The sequence below is a fragment of the Corvus brachyrhynchos genome, unplaced genomic scaffold (assembly GCF_000691975.1).
Source record: "Corvus brachyrhynchos isolate BGI_N302 unplaced genomic scaffold, ASM69197v1 scaffold4, whole genome shotgun sequence".
In the NCBI taxonomy this organism is placed as follows: Eukaryota; Metazoa; Chordata; class Aves; order Passeriformes; family Corvidae; genus Corvus; species Corvus brachyrhynchos.
In genome coordinates, this window is record NW_008237878.1 from 5,311,415 (window position 1) to 5,322,188 (window position 10,774).

The window sequence follows — 10,774 nt, forward strand, 5'->3', positions numbered from 1 at the left end:
CTCTTGTGTTTGCCTTAACAGACTTTTGAATCAGAGTAAACACCCGCGGTTCTCGGAGGCTTCAGGCTCTGAACTGCCTTCACTACTGTCGCCTTCCTCTGTCTAATGTGCTACAAGGATGAGCCCAGCATTTGGAGCTATGGAAGTGGAGCACTATTCCAAGGGAGTCCTGCTCGAGCCTTTTGTCCACCAAGTTGGAGGACACTCCTGTGTCCTTCGGTTTAATGACAAGACCATCTGTAAACCCCTTATTCAGAGAGAACACCAGTTCTATGAGACTCTCCCAACAGAAATGCGTAAATTCACTCCACAGTATGAGGGTAAGTTACCAAACCTCTGAATGGGGTTGGGCTTTTCGTTTCTGTAAATGCAAGTGTGCTGTGCTCTCTGTTTTCTCTGAAATCTCTTCTGTGTGGAAGAGATTTTAGGGGTTTTTTTCACGTATTTTGATGTTGTCTGAGGCAGGCTGTGGAGATGCAGGCTGGAAATGCTTGCCAAGTTGGTGTTTGGGCTGACTAACAGCATTAGAGTAGAGCAGCTCTGCTGGTGATAGCCCATATATCTCCCTTAGGCACAGGTAAGTAGCTAACAGCTTGAGAATATTTTCAGTAATTATCTGCTGCTTTTTTTTTTGGTGGATTTTTAATTCATTTTTTTTTCTTTTTTCTTTTTTTTTTTTGCCACTTGTTTAATGTTTGTTTACAAGGGATTTGGTAAGGTTGGATAATAGTGTTTTGTGTAAGCTTAGTTGTAGTCTCTTTTGTGCTTTGATTTCTCCTCTGACTTTCATTTTGATCACACTAAGTATATGCCAGTAAGGTGTCTTGTTGAATACTTGCAGTGTTATTTCTGCCATTTAGGAAATGAAAATTCCTGGCATTTAGGTAGGCAAGGATCAAGTTGCCATGATGAGGCTGAGTCAGAAGTTATGTAGGAGTGGAAATTCCAGTTCTCCTAAGAATTGCACTAGTTAACAGGAATACTTCTTTTTCTCTCTCCTATTCCATCAATTGCTGCCTGATGATTAATAAATAATATGTCTGAAGCACTTTTTAAAAATGGAGTTGCTTTTTAAAGCACATTGATTTTAACAACCATGATGGTGATGAAGTTTTGTGTTCTGTTTGTGGAAGTGATGGAAGACTTCAGAGATGTTTCACAGTTAATATATCCTGCTCCTTTACAGAGACTTTTTGCCATGTCTAATTACAAGTTCTGTTGGACTGGAAGAAAATCTGATATTTGAATGATACTTTTCAAAATGTAACAGAACAATTGTACTAGTGTATGTGGCGCTCTGGGAAGTATGGGGAGGGATTTAGGGGGAAGGGGCCTCACTTGGTCCACTTCTGGATTTTTTTCCAGAGTAAAGGCAAAGAAGTCGTTTGCTAGCTGGCTCCCCCACCCTTTTTCCCATTGTTCTTTCCTTTGTGACAGCGGGACTGTCAGTTTCTGCTCTCCCTGCCCCAGCCACTGCAGGTCTGGGAGCTGCCTGCCCAGCTTGGAAGTTCCGTCTCTCACTGAGCCCTCTCCCCTAGCTAGTGATGAGCTGCAAGAACTGTGCAGACTGATTGATCTGAAATAGGGGACTGGAAAACAAAAAACAATTAATACAATTGTTATGGCTTCTCCATTAACCCCTGAGACTTGTTTGTGTAGCACTGGGCACATCTGTCAGTGCTTCACTAAGACTCCTAAAATGCAATGCAGTGCTCTAGAGGATGAGGAGAAAAAAATGCTTTTGAGGTTCACAGTGTTTCTGTACCACAAACAGATTTGCTTTGTATTGCATTTTTGTTACTTATTCCACAAGATTGCTGCATAACCAGTATCAATAAAATAAATTCCAAAAAATAGAAGAAAATGTATAATTAAACATGGTGATTCTAAATGGAAGCTTTTGGACTAGTTTCTGTTGTAATGTGACATTTCCCTTGTTTTGCTCTCCTTGCACATCTTTCCTTTCCCTTGGGGATCTAATAACCAAATATTGTTTGGATAAGTGCTTTTTGCTTTGCTGTCATGCAAAATTTAAAAAGTTTTTGGTGTGAGTTTTTTTTGTGCAAGTCACTTTTCACTGCAAGATGTTAACAAATGTTTTACATCTCACTTAGAATCAGACCAGTCAGGAGTTTTTTTTAATTAATAAAAAATTTTATTAATTGAAATTGTGTCCTGTTATTATTTGATTGTTACTTGACTGCCTCAGAGAGAGAAAATTACCTTTTTGTATCATTGTTTTGTCAACATGATAAATTGTCTTTTGTGAGGTGTCATTTTTGTCTAGCTCTTTTGATATTTGTTAGGTTGGCAGATGAGGTTTGGCCTGTGGCAAGATAGAAACTAAGGACTGGGGTAAGAGAAAAAATAAAGTTGCTGTATTCTTAGTGTAAAATACTGTGTTCTAAAAGGCTTGCTTGTCACTTGAGCAATTCATAACTGTCTGGGTGCTTTTTCTCTTCAGGTGTGGTGTCAGTGAGCTTTGAAGAGGATGAAGATGGAAACTTATGTCTAATAGCATATCCATTAAATGGGGACCACGATAACTTAGAAAACTTAGATAACTCTGACTGTGAACCCAAAAGTAAGCTATTGCGGTGGACTAACAAAAAGACTATGTTGTTAGAAAATGAGAAGATGTCTAAGGAATGGGTCCGGCAGCACAGGAAAGAGGAAAAAATGAAAAGGTAAATTTTGATTTTTTTTTTTTTTTTCTTTGCTGTCAAATTCTGGTCTCGAGAATTCTCCAGAACTCCTTTGCTTTCATTTTCTTTTCTTCTCTTGTTTATTTTGCTTTTCCTGGCCTCTTCAGTGCAGACAGATTCACTAGTGAAACTAGTGTGTCCTTAGCCCTCAGTAGCATGTTGAGTCTTTTCATTTTTTACTGCTGTGGTCAGTTGAAACAGGTTTCCCAGTGTTACTTTTGAAGCTTCAGAAACAGAAAAAAAAAACCACAAAACAAACAAAAAAACCCCCCAGCCACAAAAAAACAACCCCTACAAACAAACAAAAAACATTGACTCGCCTGCAGAAGAACAATAGTTTAAAAAAAGCCCTTGCAACCCCAAATGTATTTAAGTGCTACTATATATGGCATACTTTGTTAGGAATCCTGCTTTATCCCTGTTAATGACATTTTTACCCTTGTTCATTTCTATTAATTGTGCTCACCATAAACTGTGGGCTGTGATGTGATGTGTTAAAAGCAGTGACCTTAGCTAAGGATAAGCCTTAAAGTGCATCACTACCTCTTGTATTACTTCACAGAAGTCATTCACACAGGTAAAGGATATATAAGTAGAATTACTGCAGGTTCTGTGACATTTGGCTATATGCTAATTTATATTAGTATGGAGGTAGCTTTATAATGATTGAAATACTGGTCATGGGCATCTTGTCCACTTGCACAGAGAGGAAAATAAAGCTTTTGCTTCTATTAATGAAAGTGAGCAAAATAGCTTGTAAAGTTAAATCCATTGCCAACCCCTCTTCAAGAGCTTATTTTTCCACTTGACTTATAGTTTGCTACTTTGTTCTGTTTTTCTAGTCACAAACTGGAGGAAGAATTTGAGTGGCTGAAGAAATCTGAAGTCTTGTATTACACTGTAGAGAAAAAAGGAAATGTCAGTTCTCAGTTTAAACACCATAATCCTTGGAGCATGAAATGTCACCAGCAACAGTTACAGCGGATGAAGGAAAACGCCAAGCACCGAAATCAATATAGTATCCTTTCCTGAAAGTACCTCATAACAATGCAATGAGTAGGGCTGTGCCTTTTATTTCTTCAACATTGCAGATAAGAGTACAGAGCAGGCTTAACTGCAGTCCTGAGAGACTCTCTGAAGCTGTGATTTATTTGGCATCTTTGAAGGGTTTGCCAGCACTTTCTAGAAATGGGCTTTTCCAGCATGTAACAAACTACCTAAGCTAGGAAATTCAGAGAACTGAATTAAAATCTTCACATTGTGGGTTAGCTAGTGGACAGGTTTTACAGCATACTGTGTTTGGTGTCTTTCACAAGAACAGTTTCTAGTGAAAGCTTTCAAAGGAGAAGAGTTCTCTCGCTTTTTACTACTGTTTTGATACTGGTGATCTTAAAAACCAGTGTCCTTTTTCCCTTTTCATCAGTTTCTTAAATACAGAGGATGTTCCAGTGCCTGGAGTGTTCTGCTTCTAGTAGCCTCTTTTTAATGAGCTTTAAGAGAAGTTGAATATAAACAGTCATGTAGGATTGGAGCATGAGAAACAAAAATCTGATTGAATCCATGAAAGCTGAAGCACATTGGTTTTGTGCTGTGGGAACCATAGGCAAACATCTCCACCCTGAGCATTCTATCCAAGCTGTAGGCTTGGATGCAACTGATACATCCTGCAAAAGTAATAATATCTAAATACTGAGGTAAACAAATTTCTCATGTGTGAGGAGTTTCGGTGATGGATTACTGAAACATCTATGACTAATAAATGATCAAATAGATAGAAAGGATTTTTTTTGGCTGGTACCCTCACCATTTCACTGTAGATGATTATTCAGTTGCCTAAGAAGTGTGTGTTATCTTTGGAACAGTGTTAATACAGATGTTTTAAAGTTGTAAAGATGGTATGAAAATGCTTCACTGATTTTGAGTGATAACACAAACACACAAAATCTTCATTTCCCATAGAAAAAAAAAATCTCTTGCTAGACAGGAAATATTTCATAATTCAAAGTCAGCTGCCACGTTATGTTTCTTTATAACCCTGATTGCTTTTGGTTTTCACTTAATGTGAAAATTCACTAGTATCTAGAGACCAGTAAAGGTGGAACTGGCTTAAAGCAGAGTGGGCATCTAAATTTATGTCACTGTAATTTTTGATAGATTACTTTATACTAGGCATGTTTCGGGTATGCTTAAAGTTAAGAGTGAGGCACTATAAAATCTGAGGTAATGTTTTTAAAACCTGTATTCCTCATTGTGAGGCTTGTTCCTTAACTGCTCAGAATTCATTTTGCTGGAGAACCTGACGTCTCGCTACGAGGTTCCGTGTGTGCTGGACCTGAAGATGGGGACCCGGCAGCACGGCGACGACGCGTCTGAGGAGAAGAAGGCAAATCAGATCCGCAAGTGTCAGCAGAGCACCTCAGCTGTGATTGGAGTGCGAGTCTGTGGCATGCAGGTGAGAGCAGAACTCATCACGTGTGGCCAGCAGACTTGCACCTATTTCTGTTAGTGGAGTTTTGGGTTTATGTAGTCATGCCACAAGCTGTTACCCTTGAGCTGCTGTGCTTCGTTTCCCTCACAGAGGGGAGTGAGGCTTTTAAGTATCACTGATCAGTTGGAGGTGGCAGCATCTGCAGGAGCAACCTGCAGCCCACGCTCTGCACGAGTTGAGTGCAGGCTCTGAACACACAAACAGCCTCCTGCACCATATCAGCAGTTCAAAACTGTTAAAACTACTGATCCAATTAACATTTCAGTGTAGCATAGGGAACGGTTACAAGGAGGGCCAGTTATATGCATTTTAAAATGAAGGACATGGAAATCTGTCAAAATATTAAGAAGCAATCAGTTCAGTTCTGTTCTGTAACTCTGAAAAGCCACAGATCATTCTCTGCATGAAGTAGACTTGTTGCAAAGTGCAGGAAAGAAGTGCTTGGTAAATTTAATAAGACTTGTTGCCAGATGAGGAGACATTGTGTGGACTTTCACCTGAATTTTTTGTTTACTTGTTTCTGTATTCCTGGAGTGACAAATGGGAAACAACATGTTTGTGTTTGAGTTTTTTTCTGAAGCCTCTCTCCACCCATCCAATAGATTCCAGGAATGCTAGCAGTTGTTTGCTAGGACTTGTTCCACAGCACGCCTATTGGCATGTGTGGTGTTCGGCTCACTGTTCAACTTCAGAGAAAAACATGAGGCAGAAATGAAAGTGTGGGAGCTGCACTTCTAACCACAGTGTGCTGGGATTTGAGTGTGGCATGGCCCTTGTTCACTTTCCAGTGTTGATCTGGGCTGGAAAACAAAGAGGAACTTTGGAAGCACCTGCAATCCTTTCTTGACCTACATGTTTAGGCATTATTGAACTATAGACCACTCTTCTATAGGAAATAACCTTCCTGCAGGAGCACCTCTGACTTCTTTAGGTACAGATGATTATGGGGTACACCTTAGTTTTGGATAGGAATGTTTGCTGTCACTCAGATCTCAGCATGCTGGGAATCAACATCCTAGAGCAGAGGCAGGTAATGAGCTGAATGAGTGGCTGTGGTACAAGCTGTAGCTTAACTTTGGAGATCTTGGCTGCAGCTTTCCTAATCTCATTTCCAGTCCTCATTCTTACATGCTGGGTGGAAAACTTAAATCTAAACTGAAGGAATTTTCCACTTCCTCTCAGTTGCACAGGCGCTGCTGGATCTGTTGATAGCAGTTTCTGTAATTGTGCAAGAGCAGTTTTAGAGAGTAGTATGTCATCTTGTAAAAGCTTTAAGGAGCATGCTTTTTTAGTTCTTAAATTTTTTTTATGTTCCCTCAAGGCTTTGGTGTCAGTGTACCAGCAATTTTAACTATTCCTTTTTTCTTGTCCTGTGTTTGTATATGCAGGTCTACCAGGCAGGCACTGGCCAGCTGATGTTCATGAACAAATACCATGGAAGAAAACTCTCAGTCCAAGGATTCAAAGAAGCACTTTACCAGTTCTTTCATAACGGCAAATACCTGCGCAGGGAACTCTTTGAGTCCGTTATTAAAAAACTTACTGAACTCAAGTCTGTGCTGGAGAAACAGGAGTCTTACCGCTTCTATTCCAGCTCCTTGCTGATCATTTATGATGGGAAGGAAAGGCAGGAAGTTGCCGTTGACTCGGACCCCGAGGACCTAGAGGACCTTTCAGAGGAATCTTCAGATGAGTCAGCAGGAGCCTATGCCTACAAACCAACTGCCAGTACTGTCGATGTCCGCATGATAGACTTTGCCCACACAACCTGCAAGTACTATGGTGAAGATAGTGTGGTGCATGAGGGCCAAGACACAGGTTATGTTTTTGGACTCCAGAATTTAATAGATATTATTAAAGAAATAAGAGACGAAAGTAGCGAATAAACAGTGTGAATGCACATCAGTAGAAAGCACTATTGTGACTGTTTGTATTCCAAAATTATTGGCCACTTTCTGGTGGTAGGAATCTTTACAGGCTCTGCAGGGACGGTCCTGTCAGAGTCAGACTTGTTCAGAGGGCATTTACTTACATTGGTGCTGGACCTAGCACTGGCAAAACTTGGTATCCTTATTTATTTTAACTTTCTTAAACATTCCATATTTGATTACTCAGATACCTCTGTTATCCCTGTGTGTATATGTTCCAATAAAATTCTTTTTGTTCATTGTAAGTGATGCTTCTGTTGTTGCTGGTGCCTGAGGAGGAGATGAAGCTCAGATCTCTGGTGTAATGCAGAAGCAGCATATGAACAGCAAGGCTTACCTGCCTCATGAGACCACCTGTGGGATGGCGCGTCTGTCCTGGGCCTCCTGTCAAGAGTGATAAGCAAGCCCAGCAGCTGCTGAGCTGGCAGGCCCAAACACCTTCCCTTTGAGGAGAGGCTAAGACAACAGGGTCTGTGTAGACAGGGTAAAGACAGCTTCTGAGAGGCCTCCAGAGGTCCCTTCCAGCCAGAGTGAGGACTGATCACTGAGAACTTGCTCTTGAAATCAACAACCTATTTCTTGTTCCAGGGCCTTGTAACTAGATCTCATGCTGTGTAACCTATTTCTAGAGAGCTATAGATGTTATTTAACCTAAGCTAGGGCAAAACGTGTAAAACTTGTACAGGATTAGCTGCAACGGCAGCAACCAGGGCAGACCTGCCAAGCCTGAAAAGTACCTTAAGCAGCTTAAAATCTTTCTTGGGACAAACAGGAAGGAAGCATCGGGAAGTGAGAGGGTAGTGAGTAACTGAAAGAGTAAGCCAACGGTTCTTTTAAGAGGAGCATTTATTTATCTAAATGACTTCTCTCCTTGTGAGGCTTGTACGTCATCATGATAGTGCAAGAGAAAAATGGGTGTGGAAGTGCTGAGGTAAATGTGGGGATAATCAGAATGAAGGAGTCAGTCTGTGCAGAAGAGTCAGGTGGATCATCTCCCTGGCCCATACTTTGCCTGCAGGCTTGCTTAGGAGAGGAGAGGTGGGATGTGACAGGAAGGCTGCAGATCTGCTCGTGGAAGGTCACCCTCTTCAGCTGGCTGTAGCCCTGCAGCTTCAGTTTCATATTCCCTGGCAGTTGCTATCAAGTTCTCCTGATCAAAGTCTCTGATGGCTCTCCTGTGCTCCTTTGTACTTTTTAAAGAAGTTTTTTACCTTTGCTTATACATGAGTTTGTGGGTGGGGGGTTTTTGTTTGGTTTTCGTTTGGGTTTGTGTTGTTGCACAGTGCTCAGGCACCAACTGATTTTGGTGTAAAACAGGTATTTCTACATCTTGCAGTCACTTCACTATTATATGCCAGCATATGGGCTGTTTTGTCTGGAGATTGGCTTGTCCAGCCTGAACAGGCTGTGTGTTGCTCCTGGGTAAGACTAGTGCTGAGTGCAGCTGATGGGGCCCTGTGAGCAGCCCCTGCAGAGCTCCTGGCACTGGCTGCAAAAAGCTTTGGGCAAGGGGGGAGGATGGGGCTACTTATTCTTGGCATCTCAACTGCAAAATGCCTTCAGCACTGATGAGCAGCACTACTGCCTGCTGTTCCCAAGATGTGCCCAGCACAAGGAGCGGGGCCATGGCTGCAAGGTGATGTTTCCTTTTCAGTTCTCCAGTTTAGGATGTGATGTCCTCTGCTAATGAGCTAATGACGAGTCTCTTGGCAGGCACTGTGGTCGCCTGTCATTGCTGCTACTTATGAACAAGCCTCCCTGTGCAGATTCATCTGATACATGATTTGACTTTGTAGTCTGAAATTAGCAGGGATAAAGTGCCCTAATGTACTTGTGTTACGTAGGAACTCTGGAGGGAATTCATAAAATCCGATGAGAACAATCACATTTGCTCTGATGCAAGCTGCCTCCAGAACAAACCCTCTTTGTTTTGCTGCCTGCAGCCACGGCCCTGGGTACAGGCAGGGAGCTGCAGAAACACTGCCAGCGGGGTAAGCTCCGTCCAGATGTGATTTCAGCAGTATGGTGTCAGCAGCCAGACCTGGAGCACTTGGGGGTCCATATAGAATAATAGCAAGCCCCCAGGTGTGGTTGGTGCTGCTGTAGGAAGGTGGAGGGACCTGCCCTTGTGGGCTCAGGCCAGCACTGCTAAAACCCTTTTGCTAATATTGTCCAAGGATTAAGAGATGCTGTGCCAGTGCTGCAAAGTAACAATGTGGTTGGGAATTTCCTGGGCTGCAGCAGCTGGGAGTGGGGGAGCAGGGACAGTGAAGACCTTTTTCATTAGTTACTTTGAGGTATGTAGGAGCAAAACGTCAGGAGGAAAAATCCCTCGCTTGAGCCACATCCTCGAAGGTTAAAAAGGGGGCAACCCATGTGCACGTACCTCTAAATGGCATGTTATCTTGCAAAGTTCAAGAGCAGGTTTGTTTTCTTTCCATGCTGCTCTGCACAGATCCCTCAGAGAAATTCCTTGTTTGTGGAAAGGCAGTTGTGTAACTGCCAACAGCTGGGGCGGGAACAGGGTTCCCACAGTCCCTGTAAATGGCCATGCTACCCTCCCCCCGAGCCTGGGCTTCCTGGGGGACACGAGTGGGATGAGCAGGGTTTAGGGTTGTGGAGAGTGTTTGTGGTCACCTGCCTCATGGCCCATGGCAAACGACAGAGTGATGGAATAATGGGAGAGCAGCAGCTGGGCTGGGGAATAGACCCGAGGGCTTTTTTTGTTCCTGCGCATGCTCTGAGCATGGCTCCCAACAGCTCTGGTCCTCCCTGGGCAGTGAGCTTTCCTCTGCACTGGTTGTGCCAGCAGGAGAGAAGCACTGGGGAGGGGCAGCTGGGTTGGCTCCCTGATCGGTCCTGGGGGGCCCTGCGCCATGTGAGAGGCACCTCCCCAGAGCAGCCCTGCTGCTGGGATGGGGGTCAGGAGCTGGGACAGCCTGGCAGGGACCCCCCATTCTGTAGTTTCTGCAGCCTCTGCTCCATGGAGGAGGATGCTGAGCGCACGTCCCTGTTCCTCAAGGCTCCCCTGTGTCTGGTCTCCTCCCTGTCTGCTTCCTGATGCTTTGGAGAAGACCCACCTTTTCCTGCCAGCCCTGCCCTAGCAGGACCATCGCCCAGGGTGGCTGCAGTGTGCTGGGCCTGACTCTGCACCGGTGGCTTTGCAGGGGCTGGGTGAGAGCACATGGTCTAGGCTGGGTCCAGGTCCCCAGGAACCTGCTCCTGCTTTCCCATGGCTGTCCCTACAGGCAGCCCCAGGCTTGTGGGGAGCTTGCCTTACATAAATAGGTCATTTCTAGCCTAAAACTGGGGTGGCTGATGGGAATTGCCACGCATCAGCTGGCTAGAGATGAAACACATTCCTGCAGCTAGCACTGGTTTCTCCAGTGAATTGAGCTCTGCCTTGCTGGCAGGGCACTGGGGACTGAGGTGGGGGCTGAGTGGTGGTCTGTGGACCTGCCAGGATGTTTTGGTAGGTGGCTTCTCTGGCACTGGGGCTGGGAAGGGCAGAAGCAAGAAGAGGCAGGGGACAGCCCCTGGCCTTGCTGAAGGAGGGGGCACCTTTGTCCCTGCACTGTCCCATCCTGTGCTGCTGCCTCTTGAGTAGCTGCTGGACTTCTTCCCCTGAGCTGGGTCTATGCCAGTGGGGAGGG

General features: G+C 44.0%; 1 protein-coding gene across 1 annotated transcript; it reads left to right on the plus strand.

Annotated features, from left to right (window-relative positions):
- Positions 1-6: 6 nt before the first annotated feature.
- On the plus strand, positions 7-7,366 carry IP6K2 (inositol hexakisphosphate kinase 2). Its single transcript, XM_017732505.1, has 5 exons — positions 7-320; positions 2,465-2,687; positions 3,548-3,723; positions 4,982-5,157; positions 6,582-7,366. The coding sequence occupies exons 1-5, from the start codon at positions 119-121 to the stop codon at positions 7,077-7,079; spliced, it is 1,275 nt and encodes a 424-aa protein (XP_017587994.1). The 5' UTR covers positions 7-118; the 3' UTR covers positions 7,080-7,366.
- The last annotated feature ends 3,408 nt before the right edge of the window (positions 7,367-10,774 follow it).